Source organism: Anastrepha ludens, chromosome 4 (genome assembly GCF_028408465.1).
Source record: "Anastrepha ludens isolate Willacy chromosome 4, idAnaLude1.1, whole genome shotgun sequence".
NCBI lineage: Eukaryota > Metazoa > Arthropoda > Insecta > Diptera > Tephritidae > Anastrepha > Anastrepha ludens.
The window spans coordinates 69,923,582-69,949,338 of record NC_071500.1 but is presented as its reverse complement, the minus strand read 5'-3'; the positions used below and the strand labels follow the sequence as shown (position 1 = coordinate 69,949,338).

The following is a 25,757-nucleotide window of genomic DNA, read 5'->3' as shown; positions in this document are numbered from 1 at the left end:
CAAGTGTTTTTTGGTCGACCGCGACATCTGCTCGTGATGCTATCTAGTGGTTTTCTCAATGTATGACCTATCCATCGCCACTTTCTGCGTTTGATTTGCCTAAGGATGGGTTCCTCGTTCGTTAATCTACGTCGTTACTGATGGTGTTTTGCCAGAATATTCTGCAGATGATGCGGAGGCATTTATTGATGAAGGATTGTAGCCTCTGTGTGATGGTGTTAGAGGCCAGCCATGTTTCGCTTCCGTACAACATTACGGAGTTTACGCATGAGCCGAATTTTCGTAGTTTAGTGCGCCAGTTGACATCTTCATCTGCTCCACCATCTGCCGTGATGATGCAGCCCAGATAGCAGAAGCTTTCCATGAATTCCACCAGGCATCCGTCAACCAATATCTGCCTTGCGTTATTGTGGTTCACTCTCATGGCCTTAGTCTTGGCGATGTTGCCCTCCAGTCCGACAGTGTGTGCCAGCGCGACTAGTTTGTCCGCCTTTGCTTGCCTGCCAGAGAGTTTGTGAGAGAGGAGACAGATGGCATCAGCGAAGTCCAGGTCCTCAAGATGTCTGGTGAAACTCCATACGATGCCTTTTTTGTGCAGGGTCAGTCGGCTCATGACGTCATCAAGGACGATGCCGAAGAGAAAGGGCGACAAGGGATAACCTTGCCTTACTCCTGCGATGGTAGTGAATGGATCGCTGATATCGCCTTTGCGAAGCACTGCCAGTTCGGAGTTCTCGTAGAGGGCTTTGATTACGTGGATTATCTTGGCGGGAACTCTCTTTCTACTCAGTGCCCGCCAGTTGGCACTAAAAGTCATAATACAAAACAGAAATATTGTTGGAATGAATTTCCATTTCGTTTATTCGATCAGTCCATTTTTCGACTACTTTTTCCAATAAATCTGGTGGCTTGAATACTTCAGTAAATCGATTATAATGCGCTTGCCACACAGCGCCGTCTTGTTGGACCCAAATGTCGTCGATGTTTAGCTGAATAATTTTTGGAAACAAAAATTCAGTCAGCATGGCTCCATAGCGCTCGCCATTCACCGTAACGCTAGCTCCGTCTTTATTCCGAAAGAAACAATAACCGATGATGCCACCTGACTTCTGTTCCATGTTTTTGGAACTTCTGCAACATTTCCGAAAAGACAACCTAGTCGTAATAAAGCTCCGCCCATTCAAAAGCAGGATTAAAACTAGGTGCAAGCCATGGCTTGGTTAGAGCAAACTTGTGGCGAATTGTCTCGTGTTTCAGTTCCAAGTAGTTTTGTTACACCTAACACCCAGGGTGCTTACCAAAATTGTATCCGCATGACCCGCCTTGTTGAATTAAACACAAGGTGGCACAAAATTAATCACCACATCGGAAAATATATAATTTTTGCAGTCCACTTCATATCGAAGTACACAGAAGAAAGAGAACGGCATTGTAGGAGAAATTCGCTTGGGACAAAAAATACAAATGAAAACAATACAAAAAAAAATACTAATATTGAATTATTACATCAGCAAATCAGCTAATTCTGCCACATTCATTGAGAGCGGAATAGCGGTTCACGGATGTCGTCACCTCTTTATTCTCTCCACAAATTCAATATATGTACTTGTATACATAGAAAGCTTCCGTTAGAAAAAGGCGCAACTGTCACATTCCATCAAAATCTACAATAAGCCAGATGCGTAGAAACCAACAAACCGGTTTTGAATTATTTCTACGCATTTCATATATACAACATATTTTTTTTGTAATTTTTTCGCCGATTGCGATTTACCGCATATACTCTTATGGGAATGAAGCTGGCCCTCTTTCTTTCTTTGGCCATGACCCTTATCATAACACACACACGTCCACATTAAATTTTACTTCAAATCCAGCTAAAACCCGAAATAATGACGAAATTATTTTTTCTATTAAATTTTGAGGTATTTTAATTTTTTACATTTTACATTTGCTACCGAAATGGAATGAAAAACACCAAATGCTACTTAATATGCAAAATAGGCAAACGAAAGGGTTAATTGGAACAATCATTGTCCTGTGCAGCGCTCGCACAGATGCGACTGTTTACAAATGATTGTTGTTGTAATGCCGATTTTTCTTCTTATTTTCCCTTTGGTATTTGGAACGTGAAAAGACGATCGCAGCATCATATGCAAATGATGTCACCCCAGTAGAGCATGCGCATATGTCCTAGATGCTGTCCTGATGAAAACGCTATCCTCTTGCAGGATAGTGGAGCGATCGACGCCTCGACACACATAGTACCACATACATTACCATTCAAATGAGTGCATATCAAGTTGGAATAATGGGAATTGTGAGTGAACAATCGCCCTTCAGCACAACAACAAAAGGGAGATTACATTTTTTTCACATACCCATTGTAAGAAGCACAAATATCTTACGATTTCTTCTTGGTTTGAGTTTATTCTTGGCACGGGCACTTGAATGAAATGACATATTTTTTAATTATTCAAAGATTTCGGTGAAGAAATAAAAGTGCTTGGCGATATTAAAAATTTTTGTTTGCACCAAGTTTCCCACGATGCCTCAATGCCATGGCGAGTGCAAATAAGCAACATCGTTTAAGGCAAAATATCCTTACCATGTGTCACACTTCAGCATCCGTTGTAAAGTGCCTACGAAGAGAAAATTAAAGCATCAATAGAAAAAATGAAAGAAAGCAACCTTTTCAATTAGTTCTGGCATACAAAGATTCGTTTTTATGCAAATTAATATATTTATTTGGGTCGGCTGAGTGAATGTCTGAAAAGAGAACAGGTTTTGGTAATTATTCAAACCAATGTCGGTATATAACAAATAACAATACTTAATGTTTACTTTAAAAAATTTTTACAAGTTGCAGTAACAATGTTGAAGCTTAGTAACTTTAGTGTATTGTAGTCAAACAGCGGGATTCAATAAATTTGTGCAAAGAAATTAGACGTGACTGTGTTACACTTAACCAATTAAAATTATAGTCGATTGCGACAACATCCCTCTCGGAAGAATGTGCTACTCTTACTCAAGTCATTCTTTGTTGATCCTTACGATGCATCGCTGTGGTCTAAAAATTAAAAAAAAAGCGTTTGAAACTGTAATAAAGTCAATATTTTTTATGTATTAATGAACGCCTTTCTGTGTTAATTGTCATTTTTTCAAATGTTTAATGTTCGCAGACGAAATTTTCGACGAGTTCGTGAACTGTAATACTTAACAAACTAGAAAACTTACTTTTCAACGCAAAGAAATACCTCATTGCAACATACATACATGTTCCAAAATGGTTTCCATTAAATTATTAGTTGAGTGGTCAAAAAGTTTCCGGAATATGTTAAGAAAGAAAATGTTAGAAAATTCAAAATATAAGTTTATTCCTCAAAAGGTAACGCAATTTTGCCAGCGTTTGATCCAGCTCTCGCAACATTTCTGGAACTCTATTTTCGGGTTTTAAAACGTGTTCCCCCTAATCGTTTTTTGACTCGATCAAACAGAAAAAAAAAACGCAGGGAGGCATATTAAATGAATTCGATGGCTGTCATTTCGTTCTTGGTAAAAAATTCACGAATAATGACGGTACTGTGCGATGGTGCAAAATCAACGAGTTGTTTTCCCACAAATCCTTTTTTGGTGAATTGTTCACATAAACGTCTTATAACGCCCTAACAACTGACTTTCTGGCAAAAATTGTAGTCCATAAAAACCGTGAGCATCGTTTTCTTTTTCGAAGTGAATGTTTTGTTCTTGGTTCATTCGAAGCTTCGCATTCAACGAGGTCCATGTTCAATGTTCAAGTCCTCTGTCAGCATTCTGATGCTTAATTTGCGATTATTAAACAATTTTTCTTTGGCTTTCTCGATGTTTTAATCAGTTTCTCACGGCCTGCCGCTACGTTCGTCATTCTCGATGCACTCACGATCTCTTCTGAAGCGTTTATTCCAGTCGTAAGCGACTGTTTTCTTTAGAGTTTCATTACCAAAACAGTTTGCCAACACTTCACCATTGAATCTGCATCGCATTTCTAACACAAAATTTAATACAAACTCGTTGTTGCAAATGCAAATCCGGTGCTACTTTTACAAATTTCGAGCAATGGCGATAAATTTGTAGGAATGTTAATACGGATGTAGCAATCTAACAAAAAACAATACAGAACTCAAATCAGTTGATTAAGAGCGTCACCTGGCGGTTGTTCCGAAACTTTTTGATCAAGATGGTATGTTCCTTCTTGTATATTTAGGTGTTCATTCCGACTCCAAACCATCCTCTCTAAGCATATTGATTTAATTGTTGTGAAATAATTTGTGATGCTAGGAACTTCGTAGAACTTTAAAGATCATCTGGCTTTGAAATCGCTTCATATTTGTTAGTAAAAAGATGACTTGAATACTGTTCATTCATGTGGAATCCGTAATAAGTGACAAATTCGGTAAAACTTGAAAACGTTTCAAAAACATTTGCAAATTGCAGTGGCGTAATGGCCATCAACCCTACTTCCTACATACCATATATACTTAGTCCTGCCATAAGTTCTGTTACAAGTTAATTCCGTTCTAAATATCCAATTATAATACTTTCTTTAAGAAATAAATGTAACTAATATAACTATTAAATAATGTAAATATTACAAAAAAAAATTAATTTCCATTTGAAATGGTCAGCATTTGCTTTTACATAAGCCTGCAAGCGCTTGCAGCACACACGGTTTCTCACGGTCTGGATATTGACATCGCTGCCCGAACCAAAGATAGTTTGAGACTCCAAATTTCTGTAAGGCCTTCGACAGGCCATGTTCTTCAATTCTGACCACAAACTGTAGTGAAATGGATTCAGATCCAGACTTCTAGACGGTCAATCTTCTGCGACTACGAACCCAGGAATATTGTTTCTTAGCCACTGCTGGGTGGTTTTTGCCGTATGGACTGGAGCGGAATCTTGCTGAAAGATCCCACACTCTCCATTGAAGAGAGTACTGCTCAACTTCTTCACCACGCCTTCTAAGACGTACCTCATTCTCTTGGTACACTTTTGTCCGGGCTAAACACCACTTTCGCACAAATAAAGAGATGTTACGCCTTTACTACACATTCCCCACCAAACCATTCCAGAGGCTGGATGGAGGCCACATAGCATAGATTTTGTCGTTTTGCTTATTAAAAACTTATTCAACAGTGAACATTTTCTTATCTGTGCTTGCTGCTTGCATCTGTCGAGCCTAAATTTCTTCAAGCGCGTTGTCAAAAGATGACGGGAGGCTTTCATATGAAGATCATCTCTAATTAGTCTTAGTCTTGACATGGATCTAGTCGATACATTCATTTCCCTGCACATGATTTTTTGCCTTCTAAGGGGATTTCTGCGAATTTGTTCTCGCCGTAGCAAAGGACCGTAAAAAGTTTTTTCCAAGCTGTTCTGCCGTTTGCATGAGCTTTGATCTCGTTCTAACTTAGCTGAAAATTCTCCATTTCGATTTCCAGCTGCCTTCTCTAGGTCTTCTTCTACATCTGCTGCCTTGTGGGTTCCATGTAATGGCTCGTCTACCGATTTTGTCTGGTGGTTTGTGTAATTCACTTACGTTTTACAATTTCTGTATAGATCGATTGCTATTGTGTCAAGTGCCACAGGTTGTCATTTGTTATTGTATTGGGCCAAAAGATGATTGATAATTTGACGAAGGCTACATTCCATGTTTCGAATGCGTTTAACAGTGTTAATTTTACGTTCGATTCGAAGGTTTTTAGTTTTGTACAACGGAAAAATAATGCGTGAGTTCCACACTGGGCCTAAGACGCCGAAAGCTTGTTTAGCTTTTGTAATCCGATGAACGAACATTTAGTGCTAATTCGGAGAGCTTAAGTGTAAACTACGATATGTTTATTCCCGCGCACTTGTGCCCAAAGTACGGTAGTTGCCTTTTATATTTTACGATTTTGCAACACTACGTGCTATGAGCTGTAAGTCGACATTTTTATCAAAAAGTTTGGTATCTTTGACATAAACTTACATATAACGTTTTAACTTGCGATCTTCATTTGAGCTTTTTTTTGTGAGTTTAAAAATTCTTCTCATCCAAAAGATGGAATTAACTTGTAAAAATTTCCCTGCCATGATTTATTACGATTTTCGATGTGGATTATCGAGGCAGAAGCACATTGATCAACTTATTTCGATTTTTAGCCTTAAAGCACCATACCAACCCACTCTAAAAGGGTGGCACAACGAGTTCCAACATGGCCGTCGATCTTGCAGAGTGAATTTCGTAAAGGCCGCCCAAACACGGTTGTTGTGTCAAAAATAATCGATGCTGTGCGTCAATTGATTACGCAAGGTCAAGGCATCCTTAAGCATTAGAGGAACTAACATGCATTAAATATTGCTCGAACGGCAAATATTTTTATGAAGAGATTTTTCATGGCACAAATACATTCGGATGTTTGCCATTGCCTGCCGAGAGGCGACCGCCATTCGGCTACGGCAGGCAATAAGTCGAACAAAAATTAATATACACATTTCAATAAAATTTGAGACACAAATTGCGCTTTGGCCAGGGTAGTTTGGTCTTGCAAACGTGCAAAATCAGTTAACAACCACGGTATCTTCCCAAAAAGGGCAAAAATTATGAATCCATATAAGGAAAAACGAAGAAACACATATTTTGAAATATAGGCGGTGCTGAACCCACTTTCACTCACCGTATTCGCCTGATATGGCTCCCTAGGACTTTTCACAATTCGAAAAATTGAATTTGGTCATGAAAGGAAAACGTTTTGCCTCCCTAAAGGCCATCCAAAAGCTTGTACCAACATGCTGAAGGACATTCCGGTCAATGACCTGAAACACTCTTTCGAAAAGCTTTTAGATCGCGCAACAGACATTCGAGCTGTTTCTGGCTTAGTGAAATTATTGATATATTTTGCTCTGTTATTACATTTAATATTTAAGAGTTTATGACTCTACTGCATAGCTCAGACTGAATTTTAATAAGAATAGATGTGTCAAACCGCACGATCGTGGTGGCCGATTCGTGGAGGTCAATGCACATGCTACTCCATCGTATAACTTGCCTGGTGACTTGGCATTACAGCAGATTTAAAAGACGCCGCCAAAACAAGATCATCGTCTCGGCCTGTCAAAAAATACCATCCTCATTAGAAATGTCTATACTATTGTATTGATATATTTTGTAAAGCGCCAATGAGGTATACTCGTAGAATATAGCATCCTTCAAATGAGTGCCACGGCTGACTCTGTAGTACCCCATTCCGCTAACCCAATTTTGCAACATTTCCAGTGGTTTCAATCCGTATTTTAGCACTAGCGCAAACTTCCTTTTTAAGTGATTGAATCATTTATGGATTACTGATATAACATCTATCTTTAAATAAAGTCTGAGCAAAGTCTTGCGGTGGCCATATCGCAGTTCTGTGGAGTTGAAAATATTTTCATAATTTCTGCTCCAAAGTGCTTAACGAATAGAACGGAAAGCAATAGCGTTGCAAATAGTCACTAGCCTTTAATTTCTGAGTTAACCCTTTGACCTCTTGAGCGAATGAGCTGGGGGTTTATCTAGAATTCTCCTCTAACCAGATCATCTAATACTGAGTACGTAACAAGTTGATGATCACGGGTTCATGCATATCAATATAGAATAACTTTGATGTTGTCAACCATCATGTCAACTTCCAGGAATTTCTTAAAAACTTTGCAGTTGGTGCCAAGAATGATAGAGCATAAGACTGCCCCAAGCTTGATGCAGTTGCGAGAGAGAAATTTGAAAACGCGAAAACGAATGCGAGAAGAAAACGAAATAACACATGACTAAATTCCTATGTTCACAATCCCCAATTGCACATTTGTGACGTCACAGCTGATTTCGTCAAATTCCCTGATTAGTCGTGCGAGATGGGCGCAACCTTTATATTCTCTCAGTCGTAGGTGCATTATCTCGAATGGACTTTTTTCTTTTAATTCGTATTTTTTGGCCAAAATGTTCCTTTTCAAACTTTTCCATGTTTCTTAAAGTTGCCAATCGTAATGTGATTCATTTCGTGCCGCGGCCATGTTTTATCGTGACTTTTTTAGCTTAAAATAGCAGTTAGTATCAAAACCAGTTTGAAAAAACCAATCGGTGGCACACCCTTTAAAGTCCGGCTTGTGAAGTGGCATTTTCGTTAATTTACTCACCGAAGTTTTTCATGGAAAGCATGGAGTAAAGATATTTATTAAAAAAGGCATGCTAATTGGCTTTATATTTTTATATTTATGTGTATACAACTATCATCGTTTCGTTTTAATCCAGTTGCGTGTATAGCTTTACAGAATAATTCATATCTACATATGGGTGTGCACTCTTATATGAAATTTTCTTTAACGAATTAAATATGTATGTAAGTTCTGCGAGGCATTATGAATAAACACACCTGCATACACTTTCGTGTAAATATAATATGTAAATGTGAAATTCACTGAGCCACCATAATTTAATGACATCAATGCTTTCCGCTTTATTTTTCACGTCAGCAAAGAAAAAGTTGTTAGACGCACAACGCACAGAATCAGCCAACCACGTTCCGATGGCATCGGATAAATAGATCATCATTGACTGAAGTAATAATGTTGCAAAAAGTAATTATAGGGACTGAGTGCTTCAACAGACATCCCATTAAGCGAGCGGCTATGCAATTTTAGTGGCGCAGAGTCAGCGTAACAAAGCCGCTTCTTTGTTGCAACCTACCTACACTCACGCAACGCACCCCACCCCCGTCCACACGGTGAAGGTGAATGCATCCGCTTTTATCCACACTTCTTTGTGAAGAACACAAAAGTAAGTAGAAAAATAACTATGTAAATCCAATGCCAATGCATAACGGTAGTACAAAATCTGGTGTATGGGCACTGATGGGCGCTTGAAGAAATCGTTGGCTGTATGAATGCATAAAAATGCGCCAAGTATGCCGCACACACTTGACAATATGTAGGTACACCACACAAGCATATCGATATACATACATACCGACAAATATCCTAACGAACGAAACAAGAGGCGTTTCTAAACTAAGATTCATAAAAAAGTCAGATACAAACAAGGATTCGAGCAAATAGGAATTTCTTTAAGGGGTTACATACGTCCAGAATTTTCTAAAAATCCATTTTTCTTCCATATTTCGAAATTATAGAATCTTCAGAATATACTGCGATATGTTCATGCGGAAATTTCCAATATTACAGCTTATACAGCCTATTAACTAAGTAGAGAGCGGTCCACGAGCTCCTGTACCTCAAACTTTAAACTCGTTTTTCTCGAAACTACTTTTTCCGGCACGGTCTGCATGATAACTCATTCAATTTTTAATATTTTTTGATGCGGTTTTCTTTTTAAATATTCGAAAGTGTTTTCTCTATAGTCTGTCTAGCCGGATTTTTGATATTTTTGTTAAAAAATTTATAAACATAATTAAAGTGTGACATTTATGACTTAAAACGGATACCTTTTTTTAAAATGCCGTAAATTGCAAAATTTTTTGAAATTCAAAAACCCAACTACAACTATAAAAGAAGAAAATTTTTAATTTTTTAAATTTCAAATCAATTAAAGTTCAGTTATTGTGAGCCACAAAATAGTTTCTTCGTGCAAATATATCTTGCATTTTACGTATTGTATATGTACATTTTTGTAGTTTTTTTTCACACGTGTTACGCTGATTTTGGTCAGCATGGAAATGAACACCAGCGGCCCACATTTGATAAAATTCGTATGCTTTTATGCAAACATATCCATTTTAAAAATAATTAAAAGCAACATGACTCCTGACCGAACATATGCAACAAAAGGGTTAAAATGTCCGTTTTTAATGAAGTAAGTAACATAAAGTGCAATATCGAAATAAAATTCTTCTCAAGCCACAGTTGTTGTATGTATTAATGCAACAGTGCACAGTAACTTTCTTCCCATAATGATTGTTTCTAACGACCTAACGGAATCAAGACACAAAGCGAAAAATAAACTTTTTTTTTTAACAAATATACTTGGGCTGAAATGTTCCGCGCCTAACACATAGAAGACATTAGTTTTATTGCATAATATTGTACATATTAACCGTGAAAACTCAGCTGTTAAAATTTCATAATATTCTATTCATTAGCTCGTAAGTTATTGTGCTAAGAGTGACGCTACTTTTGTTATTTTCAAAACAATGGATTAAAAAGAATTTATTTTTTTTTAATTTTACACTGCTTCTTGATGGAAAAAAATATCGGTACAATGGCTGGAAAAGTGTTATGATGACCCCGCCCATCAGAAACAACAAAAAAAAGATGGTTTGCTGACTCCAAACTTGATCGTAAAGACACCGATGATGCACAACGCAGTGAACGTCCAAATTAAGCGATAGCATCAGAAAAATTAAAAAAAAATCCACAAAATCGTTTTGAGTGATAGAAAAGTGAAGTTAGCAGATATCGTAAAAATAGAAGGGAAGTATTGATGATGGCAAACAAATGGCAAAAATGAATGATTGCGTGTATTCTTGACGGAAACTATGATGATGAACAAAGCTAATTTTGAACACAAAAAAGATGTTTACTTTGTTAGACCTGGGACTTTTCAACCCATGTGTTATTATATAATTGTCGCTTACACAACTAATTGGCGATTTGGCCGAGCTTGTCCTCCTTGTGGTGTGCGTCTTTATGTTGCTCCACAAATTGAGGGTCTTACAATTTTAAGTCGACTCCGAACGACAGATGGTTTTTCCTTAGGAGCTTTTTCATGGAGTTTTTTTTTTCTTATCCAGAAAAATTTTATACGCATGGGTAATAGATTTTATTACATGGTAATATTGCATACTTAATGTTCATGTTCGCATAAATTTCCTTTTATAAAGAACTTTAAAATTTAAAAGTACTTTTTAAAATGATTAAATTTTCAAACAATAGTTTTAATTATTAATACCCACTATATAATATCAATATGGATACAATGAGGATACATCCGCCTTTAAAAAAAATATTTGTTTGTGTTTCACGTGCATAAAGGGCTCACACGTCTCAAATTGTACGAGTATTAAGTCGCTATTGAAAATCTTATATGTATTTTAGTAGCCCATAAGAAAAAATCGCGCGCATCTATAGGGTGGGCCATATAGCGTTTGCTTTTTGAACCACCTATTTTTTTGAAAATGGTAACACAAATGACATGTCAAATGTGTTCATAATTTACTTAAAGGTTTGACATTTACGAAATGGGACACTATACGCTTGAACAAAATTGGGAAATATTGAAAACCTATTTCCGAAGTGGTGCGTCTTCTTTTCTGATTTTCACATCGGTGGCTACGTCAATAAGCTAAATTGTCGGATTTGGGACTCAGAAAATCCACACGTTACTGTAGAGAAGCAAATGCATCCACAGCGAATCACTGTTTGGTGAGGTTTTTGGTCTGGCGGCATCATCGGGCCATTTTTTTTTCGAAAATGAGCGAGGAGCCGCGGTTACAGTAAATGGCGAGCGTTACCGTGACATGCTCAACGAATTTTTGTTTCCAAAAATTGAAGAGGATGACATGGACGACATTTGGTTTCAACAGGACGGTGCAACTTTTCACACTGCCAAAGTTACACTCGAACTTTTGGCTACCGTTTTTGAAAACCGAATAATCAGCCGAAATTCCGATATAAATTGGCCGTCTCGGAGATGTGATTTAAGCCCGTTGGACTATTTTGTGCTATGCGAACCATCCAGAGACGATTGATGCTTTAAAACACGAAATCGAAGTTGTCATTCATGAAATTGGAGCCCAAACAATCGAAAATGTGCTTAAAAATTGGGTTGATCGAATTGCCTACTGTAAAGCCAGTCGTGGCAGTCATTTGAACGATATTATTTTTTCACTCATAAATGACAATGTTCAATCTTCAAAATAAAAAAAAAAAGTTTGAAAAAATATTGATTAGTTTTTTTTTTATAGTCGATTCAAAAAGCAAATTTTACATGGCCCACCCTATAATACCATACAAGAGATAATTAAAAAAAACGTTTATATTTTGTTAAACATGCGCTTGTATATAAAGTTCGACTCTGCCCGAATATAGTCTGATCTTTACTTATTTTTAGTTAGATTTGCAGTAACTTTACTTTTTAATAGTCCGTCCAGAAAACTAGAAAATGCAAGAAAAAGCCTAAAAATCCAAATGAATCTGGTTTGCTGGGATATCTGTTCATGGATGTAAATACATAAGTAGATACTGGAAAGAGGTTCATTATAAACCATTCACATTTTTCTGTAATTTTTTCAAGTCGCTGCACAAATGCACACAATACGCTCAGAATGTATGTAGAATGGGGCCAAAGGGGCAAAGCTGGACGAGCAATACGAGGTCTAGGTTCAAGTATCTATGATGTGTTGCATTGTGAGCCAAATGCAGATGCAATGATGCCCAAACCTTTAGTGCTGCGGCACATCTTGTGCGGTATGTTTCATAGATAGGCGTGTGTAACAGCAGCAATAATATGCCACTTGAACATACCCAGCGAACAGATACACTCTAGCACATCGCCTATTCAGATATTTATGTATGCTCACTCATACAAACACGTACTCGTATCAATGCAAATATGTGCATTAGTGTTGAAGGCTTCTTCAAATGCTGCCACCTCTTTAACAAAGCATTTGTGTGTATGTACACAGATATGAAATATGCCACCCACAACTCCTTGGTGTCGCTCGCTTCGCTGTATGTATGTACATTTATGTGCACCACTCATGTATTTATTGCATATGAAACATTATAATATCTGCCTATTTGCATAGCAATATTTAGATGGCTTCATACATACATATGTAGCTCTGTATGTATTTGCTGAATAAATATCGGTTGAACATGTTGTCACATGTCGTTTTATGGTGGAAAAGTGCGTGATGTGTTCGGCTCACATTTAAAACTGTGTGCAAGAATTTGCATTTGCCCTCTAAAGCAAACTTTTTCAAATAGCAAATAAAAGAAAGACGAAATCCTTGACCTCGCGCTCACACTTTATTAGTGGGTGTTCGCACTCAGAGATGGGTTGGGCTCAGCATGTACTGCCATTACTTCTTTATTTCCTGTTGAAGATGTCCCGCTGGTATTTACCGCTAGCTCTCCGCTGTCACCATTTACCCACCTCTCTGCATATTACTTCAATTGCCACTGTTAGAACCATAGCAACTAGACTCTATACTACGCTGAGAAGAGCTTGAATATGCAATGCAGCCTTAAAATGTTTAATTCATTTCATGCAATTTTATTCAACACAATTTTAATTATGTTTCACTTGCGCAGACAAATCAACAAACGCGCCGACAGTAAAACGACGGCGGCACTGGCTGTTACCGGAGAACTCATGGTGGCCGCGACGACTTCCCAACAACCTTACACATACATAACTACTGCTCTCCAGAGGCCTTGTGATGGCTCGTTAGGCTTATTTCTCTGACAATCAGCCACCGAATGTCATTTCATTTGGTTCATCACTAACTAACTATCCTTTACCAGCTAAAGCCAAGGGCCAAGAGCCAAAGTCTCAATTTCAGTTGCGTTCGCTTTTTTCTGGCTTGGTCGTTTTTTTTGTTTTTCTTGTCTGCATTAGGCTTGTTTAATTTACGCCGAAACTCCACACTACCCGCTAATGCATTCGTCGAGTAATTATTTCTCCCCACTAAACTTTTCTGAATTGTGTTATACCCTCTTACTCTGAGTGGAAAGTATTCGATGTAGCGCAAGTAAGGTCGTAGGAGTTTCTGCATTCAAACCCGGCAACAAATTACTCATAATTGTGTTAATGCCCATATTGTGGACGTGGAATGGATTTCATGGCTCTGATCTACATGCATTATATATACATACATACTATCTAAAAACATTTTGGAAAAATTTGCGCAAAGTTAATATATACATATATACTTGTATATATTTTATCGATGATCCTTTGTTTGCGGCTATTTCATCGGTGTCTAAATACATTTTTCATTTTTAACTTTCAGAGTTAAACTTTACTCTATTAACTCGCACAGACCGAAATAATGCACGATCTGAGACTGCATAGTCAAGGCTCTGGATAAAAGCATACAAGTTTCTGAGGCAAACTCTCTCAGTCACTTTCGGGTCATTAAAAATGTATCGCCGTTTGCTAGAGAAACGTAAAAAAGACCTCCAGCACTTCTTTTATGCTATGTAAAAATTTGTGACTATTTCCATTAACAGTATCTCATTAGATAAAAATGTGTATTTACTTTCACTTAGGCAGGCATAGTAAATTGAAAACTTTGAAGCCATTGTGATATTCACCCAGCAAAACAAAGTTTCGGTGTCATTCTGGGCGTTCCAATTGCTTTGCTCGTCCTATCATTAATTGTAGATGCTCGTAGTAGGGATAACTAAGGATTTGTAACTACATACAATTTTCCCACTACGTGTCCACACATTCGTCCTTCAAGTTTGATACCCGCATTCTGGCTGTCGTATCTATAGCTAGGCTTAAACTAGTCGTAGATCCATTGCGATAGCACTGGAGCTTTTTCTTTAGACTATGGGATTCCTTTCAAACCAATACGTCCACGCCTACGCCAGAATTCAATAAAACAAAACTTCTGCGTTCATCTTATGCGAAATAAAACAAGTGCCACCGTGAAATTTGCGGGATTGAAGCTTTTGTCGTGACTCGCGATATCTCCTCAATAATTTGGACAACCATCAGGACCAATGAGAATATTATTTTTTCACCACTAAAATCATGGATTGCCATTCATCATCCTTGAACTTATGATTATTCACGAATTTGAGTTTAGTTGCTTGGTGGCGTGGTGTAAGCTTCGGTCTAGCTAGTCTATTTTGATATTTCAAATTCGAATCTTCACTCAAGATTTGCTGTATTCTTCTCTTCGTAACATTGAGAGAAAGTTCACATCTAATTTTGTTAGAGCCCACGATTCAATAATAAAAGGTTTGCGCAGTAAGCAGCTTTCTCGTACCTTTTAGACAAATCAGCTCCCTTAGCACGACACTGAGTTCCTAACTCTCGAAATTTTCAGTAAAAGTGGAGGAAAAATAAAATTTGTAAGAATAACTATTCGTTGTCAAGAGGATGTGCTTATGAGCAAGAGCTTGCTCGGTATGTCCAGGACCAAAACGACAAGGAATACATCCTGACATACCGCTTAAATCGGATGTAATTTGGCATTTTTGGGGCATTGCCCGTAAAAGATGGAAACTTTCACAAACTGACCCCGATCCCTTTCAAATATAGGTTGCGGAAGTACTTGCTACGTTGCTCTAAAAATATATAAGTTACCAACGAGAGTCCATTTAAGAGTCCGTAAGGCAGTTTATTTTTTATGAGGAGCTTTTTCATGGCAGAAATGCATTTGGAGGTTTGCCTTTGCCTGCCGAGTAGCGACCGTTTTTAAAAACAACATTTTCTACCATTTGATGTTTCGTGACCGGGATTTCGAACTCGTGCGCTTCCAAATGGTGGTCCCGCACCAATCCATTCGGCTACAGCGACCGCTGTCCATATAATAAAAATTAATTTAAATAAATGCAGGAAGGTTGCCAAGTGACTTGGGGTCGAAATTCCAAACTTACGCAGGCAAACCAAAGTAAAGAAATGTAAAATATATTCAAAGTTTATTTTTAGTCAACCAAATGTATGATAATCCGAAATAATTCATTAAGGTCATAATGCTCAGGTAACATAATAGCGTCATACTGACGAGACTTCGCGATCAGATTTGAATTTAATAATTAATTCACAAAACATAAGTTAAACCGTATATATTTTTATATATTTTTTTATTATTTGGCAATTTCCGTTTGTACCATATATTTATTTATAATTTAAGTAAAAAAAGCCCTTTTATTTAATTTGTCCACTTTCTTCACCCTTCTTAAATGCGACCTTTTGTAAGGGAGTCTAAGAATTATAATTTCACAAGCGAACCTTTAATAGTTAAATCATAGCTAAGGCTGATGTTTTTATTGACAGCTCAACCTTAGGCTTTTGACTCGTTCTTTTGATTTTCATTTTGCGAATTGAGACTCCCGATTCACTATAATCTGCGTTCCTCAGGCATAGTGGCCAAAAAAGTTATTTTCACCGCATGGAAATTATTTATTTGCTACTGGATACTAACGAAGCACTTGTCCCGTATAACTATTTCCTTCAAGAAACTCAAGTTTAAAGCAACGGACTTGAAACAAAAGACAAAAAAATTTTAAACTACCGCTAGTTCGTGCACACATTTAAAATACTTTATAAGGCAACTCAAGAAAATATTATGCAGCTATATTAGAAGAAAAATTATGAAGTTGGGTTATTCCTTATAGCTATTCGCTTGATGTAGATATGTTAGGTTTTAGAAATAAGTATATTAAAAAAATCGATAATCGTGTTTTAGGTATGTATTATATTTTTTACAATATACGTATGTATATCAAAAATTTAAAATTTTTTCCAAAAGCAAAAAAATGTTTACCGATGATCAGTCATCCAAAGAGAAATGTTCTCTAACCATGCCTTAGCAAAATTGCAAATCTTTACCTAAAAGCTTTCCTAAAATTTGAAACTTTAACTCATGAAATGTGAAACAGTACTTTGTACTTTCGACTATTTACTCTCCTAATACTCTTCAACTTTTTGTTCTATGTTTAGTTACCAAAATCCAAGCTACCACTCCAGCCCAAGCAATATTTTCTCTGTGTACCAAACTCAGCACCCATAAGGTAGACAAGGTGTGAGGTTGTCTCAATGAGCGTCTTGTTGGGAATTGTTGCGAGTTTGTTCGCTGGTTTGCTTTCTGAAGTGTGGACAAAGTGCATTTTAATTATGAGTAAATATTTGAGCTATTACGGTGAGGTGGGATGCAAAAGGAATTTGAAAGCAATGAGGTATGGCCAATTTTCCTGGATTTGGATGATTTGGCAGTTTATAGAAATAGGAGCAATCGAAATGGTCAGACGAGTGTAAGTCCACGGAAGCACAAAAATCTATACACACTTTTGTTATACCAGCGTACTTGCACCGAAGTTTATATATTTACTTATAATTTTCCTAATAACATAAAGGTGTTCAGAAAGATATAGACATATAGACCAAGGAACCGATTTGGCTATGTTCGTCCGTCCGTACGCACGATAACTCGAGCAAAATATATTTCAATGAAACTTTTTGCACATATTACACTTTTATCAAGGTAGTTTTGTGGAGAAAATGTGCGAACCATGTCCACCTCCCATATAAAGTGAGTTTTCAAAACAATTAAAAAAAGTGATACTTCTGTTATAAATGATGCAAAGTTCCTAAAATTGAGTAGGTACAAATAATGAACTCAAAAAACTAAATATGATATGCTACCCGGGATTTCGAACCCGTGCGCTTCCAAATGGTAGTCCCGCATCAATCCATTCGGCTACGGCGACCGCTGTCCATATAATAAAAATTAATTTAAATAAATGCAGATAGGTTGCCGAGTAGTTGGGAATGTAATAATAATCGTGACTTGGGGTCAAAACTCCAATCCTACACAGGCAAACCATAATAATGAAATGTTTTTTGAAAGTTTGTTTTTAGTCAACCAAATCTGAAAAAATTCATTAAGATCATAATGCTAAGGTCAAAAAACTAAATATAATATGTTGCAAAGATGTTTGGTTTTAAATGGGCAGATCCATCTTACAAGTCTCGTTCTCAGCTTTTGCCTTTAAACCCCTTATATCACAAGTGTTATTTTCTTGCTTGCGCTTTTGATGCTAATCTTACAAAAAGCTCTGTCTGTCTATAGCCTTGCCCTTTTAGAAAATCTAACGCTCAACTACCCGGCGTGTTTAGTTATTATAAGCGGGGGAACCGAAGGTCAATTACGCCAATCCTAATATGAGACTACCCTAAGCAACAGTCCGTACTCCCTTATTCTACTCCTTTAACTGGACTCTGACCATAATTGTTTCACAGTCAATAAGAATCTATAAAAATAGTTCATTTGTCTTATTATATTAAATAAATAGGAAATATAAGACTATAATCATCTTACGAGTTTCGTAAGAAATACCAATATCATTTTTTTTTAATTTTTTGTTTTTATAAAATCTTACATAGCAATCAAATTATTACAATATATATTTAAAATGAAACTGACGCAGCGCCATCTTCGGAGGCTTTCGGCTACCATCTTCACATATGTAAAGAGTTATCAATTTGGGGGTATCGGATTTTAAATTGAAATAAAAGGCCACTCTGAGTAGATTTTAGTGCTAATGAAAATTAGTTGGTTCTTATAAAATTTGATATTTTAAAAGTGTGAATTTAATTTTTTGCTCCTTTTAAGGTTATGCAACCAAAGAACAGCCTGCCTCCTGATAACAGGATGCTTAAGTACAACACCTACTAAGGCACTAAATACGTTGCTTCACTTGTTCCCTGTCGATCTGGCTGGCAAAGCGATTGCAGCGACACGCATGAATTTCATATCGAAATGGAAAAAGTATCTTGGCCATTCGGCCATACTGAACAGGAACACTGTTATCTCTTCCGACATAGACTATCATCACAATCCGCTCGGAACATGTAAAATTATCATTGATCGAGAATTTCACAGCATTGCTGATCGGAGGTGGCGAGTGGAAACTACTTGCGTTACGACCAGACAAATCTGGCCATCCTACAATCTGAAACAGACAAAAACCCTTATAAGTCTATCGAAACACGAACATATAATATCTCTTATCACCGGCCACTGCCTTTTGGGCACTCACACACGTCGGCTCGTGATTCCTCAAAACGACCTGTGCAGATACTGTGAGGACGAAGATGAGGAAGTATCGAGCAGACATTTGCTGTGCATTTGTCCAGGCCTAGCCTGAAATCGACTCGCTCTTGTAAGCTCTCCAACAATTGACAATCTTTCAGCACTCTCGGACCTGAAAATCGAATCTCTCATTAAATTCTCGAGACGAATTAATATTTTGGACCAAAAATAATAATCTCGGTTAGGTGGGGAAATCATATAAAATAATGAGCTCTAGGGCAACACAACGGACCCAACTTGCGGTCTATGTGGCACTCCGATGCGGGGTCACCCTTAAACCAACCAACCAACCAAGGTTATGCAAGACTATTAAATGTCCCTCTCTAAACTCTTCTTATGATTGAAAACCTTTTTACACATTTTAAAAGGCGTTTGAGTTTACTGAATGTGGATTAAAACCATAGAGGTGTAATCGTTTCTTCCGGCCATCAATCCTTAGTGGGACATAGGGCATCAAGAGGTGTATTGATTGTAAAAATACGCCACAAAATACCAGAAAATACTAAAGAAACCATACTGACATTTTTACAAAAAGGGTACCTTATCTAGTTACATATCCTCAAATTTAGCAAATAAGTCGTTCCCTTAAAAAAAATAGTCTCGCTTAACAAAAAAACTTATAAATTGAATAGTACATAAGCATAACACATTTATTAAAAAAACAAAACAAAGCGCACATTCTTTAAGTGATTCAATAAAAATTTGGTGTCTTATTTTCTTTAAATGGGCATTTTAGTGCGTTTTTATATCCAAAGCTAGGCAACACTGCAGTAGCGAGAGAGAGATTTGACTGCCGAAAGCAGAAGAGCACCAACAATGCCTCTAGAGGTTAAAAAACTTAAAGCTATATTAAATAAAACTGGGTGCATTATTTAACTAATTATTAAAAAATGTATATATTACAAAATTATAAGCATTACATTTTAATTAGAACAGGCTAGAAAAATATCATGAAGAAAGAACCAAAACTCCTAGACTAAATAACAAAACAAAATGCTAAATGTGATATAAGGGGTTTAAATGCTGGAGCTAAAATCACGTAACTCGTTGTCAAATTCGCTGAGAGCAAAGTAACGGGACCACGATAGGCGCCATCTCATTATTCTTTCCATCATGGTAAAGCTGAATAATTTCGGCATAAGGTTTCACAATATGCAGGTGATTAAAAATGGCACACAGTTGATCGGTTGGACTTTGGACTAAGTCCTGTAGCTACTGACTAATGGTGTTGCTAAATTACTCTCACAAAGCCGCTTTCAGTTACAAGGCTAGCACTATAGAATCAGGAACACGTACACATGTGGAGTAATGGAGTTTGTTTTATCAATTACCAGCAATTGCATTGCTAACCTTTCAGAATTTCGTCTCGATCGAATTGCAATCCGGCTCAGAACTTTTACTTTTCAGATCACCCTTGTATTTTGAGTTTTACTTTCCGCGGATCTCTATTCGAAAATGCTGAATATACCCATTACATGAGGCTGAGAGACATGAAATTATACAGAATTTCATCTGTCATCCGTTACAGCCCAGCCGGCAATTATCTGTCAAAAATTCCTCATGCACATACAACTTATATGAGATTAATCGAAATTGAACGGTGAGCGTGAAAGGCTAACTCAATTTTTAATTTTCGTTTTACGTGATCTTTCAATTTGGCATATAAAATCCAGGGAATTTTCGACGCGTTTAAAATGGAGGTAAGAACTTTTTTCCTTTTTAAAATTGTAATTTTCATTTAAAATGCACCGTTTTTTGTAAATATTTTCTTAAAACCAGCAAAATGGAAAATCCACACACGCAAGCAAATTGCCGGCGACGCACATAAAGAATTTTTCTCTAAATGGTCTACACTTTTTATTAAGTCGACTAAGATGATTTGTAGGCCATGTGGAGTTTGTAAAATTATCAAAAAAATATTAGATACACTTTCGCCCTGGATCACAGAAACATCAGCTTTCCCTATATTGCATAAATATAACTTATTTAATAGAAAAATTTGTTTACCCACCTATCTTATCGCCCTCTAGAGTCGCATTAGCTTTCGTTGGCCAAACATATAAATATAAAAACTTAACTTTTTTTGGTATTTTACATGGGGAAGTCCAAAATAAACAAGACTCAGCTGAAATAGAAACGAGAGGAGCTTTGTTCTGATAACTTCGAGTTTATTTATTCAAAATAGTCCCCCTCTGGCCTCCATACACTGTTTTGCGCAAACTAAAAGCTTTTCGAAAGAGTGTTTCAAGTCATTGACTGGAATGTCCTTCAGTATGTCGGTACAAGCCTTTTGGATGGCCTCTACGGACGCAAAACGTTTCCCTTTCATGGCCAAATGCAATTTTCCGAATAGGTAGAAGTCACAGGGAGCCATATCAGGCGAACACAATGAGGGATTGGTGGTTAAAATGCGATTTCGAGTCAAAAAATCAATCACAAGAGTGGATCGAGGAGATGGTGCATTATCATGCAATAAGCGCCAGCTTGCTCCTTCGCGGTATTCACGGCGAATTCGACGAATGCGATGCAACAAACGCTTTAAAACGCCAAGATAAAAAATTGCATTGACGGTTTGGCCCGTTGGCCCGACCTCCTTGTGGACAATTCCCTTGGAATTGTAAAAACAAATAAGTATCGACTTGATTTTTGACTTCTCCAAACAGAATTTTTTGGGTGGTAGCCCGTCTAGGGCCTTCCATACGGCACTTTGACGCTCAATTTCAGGTTTATGTTTGAAAGTCCACGTTTCATCACCAGTTACAATATTGTAAAGGAAGTTCTCGTCTTTTCTCTCCTCTTTAATAAGGTCTTTCGAATGTTGAATTCTGAGCAATTTTTGGTCCTCAGTTAACATGTGCGGAATGAAATGATCAAATGATCAGTTAAAATGCAATAAATCGATGTTTTGGAGATATTTAACTCCGATTCCATGAATTTCAACGATGTTTTTGATTCATTTTTTATAATTTTACGAACAATTTCGATAGAGTTTTCGGTGATTACTGATTTTGGGCGGTCCGTAAGTTCATTTTCATTTATGTCCACACAATCATCTCTAAAACGTGTAAACCACTCATGAAATTTGGACACTCTAGACAATCATCGCCGTAAACTTTTTGCATATTTTAAAACAAAATTTGATATTAGCTCTTTGTTCGAAACTAATGTACCGATAACACAAACATACTCACACTTTAGACGCAATAACTTCGCTTCCACTGAACCGAATGTCATCAAACTTTTACTGGAAGTCAGCGAGAAATGTAACTACCGACGCACTATCTCATTAAAAGGATGGCGCCATCAAAAACATTTCTATGACGCCAGTCTTGTTTATTTTGGACTTCCCTTGCATGCATCACTCTACTCTATTCTAATTTGGCGCACTGTCTGTCAAAATCTTGACATTTCTGCTCCGCTGCTCCTTACATTTTTGTGTACCTATAATGCTATGTGCACATCTATATGGAAATTCGCTACATACATTTATTGCATTACTATATATAATCTAATATATGTACGTATGTATATTCATTGCATAATCAGGCGTACACTAAAAAATTTAAATTGTAACATAAATCCATTTGACTTTATCTGACATTCAAATCGAGCATTTCAAAAAATGTTAAGCAAAAAAAGTTTTTTTTCAGCAAAAAAGTAGCAAAAAATGTTATTATGCGTAAAAAAAACATTTTCACGGCTTAAAACACATTTTGGGACTATTGTTTTTTTACATAGGTATGTATGTACATACAAATTCACGAGAATAGTTGCGCGAGGGATGGGCAGCATTAATGGGCATATAAAAACGGTAGCCACCCCTCGCTGGTGGCGGTGATGATGATGATGATTGTGATGGCGATATTTTTAGGTGGTGGTGGTCGTGAATAAATGGATTATTGCGTGTACCCATGCCGAGAGCCGTCGTCAAGTAACAACGTCAACAAAATAAGAAAAAAACTTTTTGGGCAAAAAATAATTTAATTGTTAAAAAGCAAGTATTTCTAGTTGAGAAAAAAACGCGAGTTAGTATCAGTGCTGCTGCGATGTGCTGACGGCTTGTTATGTTGTTATTTTAATTTCGAATTTTCGACATTGTACGCTACATTTTTTTTTGCTTTGACACGCTCATAATTTCCGGGTTAATTTTAATGAAATTTTTCAAAAGCTTTTTTTGTGAAATCATTTTTTTTTTTCAATTTTCATTCGTTGGTCCCATGCTGGCATATTTCACTATTGTCAAACAAAAAATCCTCAAAAGGATGCAGACAATATATGCGTATGTGTGCACATACCTACATATGTGGTAGTATTTCCAAATTGTGTATGAAAAGTAGCAGCTTGTATTTGCTTGCAAAGGCGTCAACAAAAAAGAATTACGCTCTATAAATTTTAAGGAAAATACAGATGTGCGTTTGAACGGAAGATAGGCTTTTAAAAATAGAAAAATTAAAAAAAACAGCATAAATAGAGCAATAGATTCCATTGAGTTGAGTAGAGCAAACATAAATCTTCAATTGTTAAATAACTTGAGAGTTTGACATGACAGCAAAAAGTTAAGTCATATATATGTACACGTAGATGCATGCATGCATACATGCGAGGGTTAGCTGATAAGTGTCTTACCTAACAAATAAAAATATATTTTGTACTCTCTAAAATAAACGTGCCATTTAACTTCTTCATTTGACGAAAATCTCTTATGACCCAACTATTTTAGTTTCCAACTCGAAATAGTATTTCTTGTACTCTCTAACTTCTTCATTTGATGAATATCTCTTACGATCGAACTTTTTTTTCGTCTTTAGAAAGAGATAATATTATACACAGTTATCAAATCTGGAGAACGAGAAACCAATCCGCAGCATTCATTTAATTAGTTTGCCCTTTTGAAGTGTTGACATGTTTGAGCTTTTGAAGATGTTTTCATCGCACCCAATCCTAATCCAATGAGTGCGCACATAATATAATAGCAATGTAAACCATGCCATTTATTATATTGCGCACTTTCATTTTTCGATCCTTCTTAACAATATCAAATCTTTTTTTAACAATTCCTTCACTAAAACCTTCTGTTGAAATACCAGAATATTATTCACTTTTTATGTAGATGCAACCAAGACTATATTACCCAAATGTCATGGACTTCATCCAATACTCCTTTGATTTCTCTCCAATTTCTTACGAAATCTTTCTTTTTCCACCTTTACTAAAAACCAAAAGTTTTTTCTTTACATACATATATATATATAATTGGCGCGTACACCCTTTTTGGGTATTTGGCCGAGCTCCTCCTCCTATTTGTGGTGTGCGTCTTGATGTTGTTCGACAAATGGGGAGACCTACAGTTTTAAGCCGACTCCGAACGGCAGATATTTTTATGAGGAGCTTTTTCATGGCAGAAATACGCTCGGAGGTTTGCCATTGCCTGCCGAGGGGCGACCGCTATTAGAAAAATGTGTTTCTGAATTTTGGTGTTTCACTGAGATTCGAACCTACGTTCCCTCTGTGAATTCCGAATGGTAGTCACGCACCAACTCATTCGGCTACGGCGGCCGCCATTATACGGCTATAAAAAATGAGCGACGTATATGGCTCAACTGTCAGAGACACCAAAAAACTGTAGTTTAGGATAAAAATAAGATACTATTTGCGATGCAAAGTAACCACTTAAGTGACGTATCGACCTACCCTAGTATGTAAATACAAGTTAAACTCAAAAGTGATATGGCTTTTTAACGGCATTTTAGGCTATGTTAGGAGAGTTTACCTCAGTCACTGAAGTGCTCCCTAATATTGAATTCCGATCCTAATTTTCAATATTACCCAATGGGTGGAAGAACGCAAAACAAAGGCGGTAAGTATCGATTTTAAGACTGATGCGCCGTGGGCACAGAAGGAGCTCTACTGCACCTTTATCATTTCATTTGGAAGATGTTGTGTATTTCTCATATCTTCTCAAAATCGTTGATATGTTGCACTCAAGTCTTACTCAGTGATAAATTGGCCGATGGTAGGACTAAACCAGTAATCGACCTGTGCATTGGCTTGTTCATTTCTTTTCTTTGTGTTGCCTAACATAAGAGTAGAATCTAAATGATTTATTCCCCTTATCTTACTCAATTACTTATTTCGTATAACGACTTTTTAAAGTTGATCTAACGCGCCTGACCTTCCAGTCAGCTCTCTCGCTTGTCGTAATTGTCCTAGTTAATGACTACGCCGATATTTTCTTGGCAGTCAAATCTAGCAATACGGGTTGAGTATGTGGGACTGGATAACAGTGCCCCATTTATATTCAAACAAGCTATTTTGCTGCCCAACTTGTTGACAGAATGTCTAATATACCATGCAAATGGTTTCTTGTCATTATTTGTATTATGGATTTCTCAGGAAACGACTGATCTACCTTTCCCAATAAATCCCATATTTCATAGAATTTTAACACATCAATTTATTGCACTAGAAAATGCAAAGTTTACTAAAATTTTTTTTGTTCAGTTTACATATATAGATCGAAAGTGGGTGTGGAAAGCGTCTCAGGTCTATCCTTAAAAATAGTGCAAGTGTTCTAATTGTAAATTTCAAAGCTTAAAAAAGGATTAAAACTACTTTTTTAAATACGAGTAAACGCGGCATTTTCTACTGTTGCATTATAAGAAGAATAAAGTACAAAAAATTCGCATTACTTACCCAACTTAAATGATTACTCCACAATTATCTTTGAAGAAATCCCCTCTCACACATTCACAATAATAAATATGTATAATTTCAAAGTCAAACGCTATATTTGGTCTCACTTATCCTGAGCAATTTGAACAATATCCAACAACGCAATTTGTATACTTGTAACGCCCCATTAAACTAATCAAAATGCTTTCACTGTTTGCCAACAATCAATTCAATCATTATTCAATG

The 25,757-nt window shown here is 36.8% G+C and overlaps 1 protein-coding gene across 1 annotated transcript in view; it reads right to left on the bottom strand.

Annotated features, from left to right (window-relative positions):
* Positions 1–1,963: 1,963 nt before the first annotated feature.
* LOC128861864 (uncharacterized) overlaps positions 1,964–25,757 on the bottom strand; it is a 53,424-nt gene continuing 29,630 nt past the window's right edge. The window contains exons 3-4 of the mRNA XM_054100240.1: positions 2,692–2,769; positions 1,964–2,642 (exon numbers count right to left, since the gene is read on the bottom strand). Coding sequence (XP_053956215.1) covers positions 2,622–2,642; positions 2,692–2,769 — 99 coding nt within the window. The 3' untranslated portion in view covers positions 1,964–2,621. The remainder of the gene's footprint in view (positions 2,643–2,691; positions 2,770–25,757) is intronic.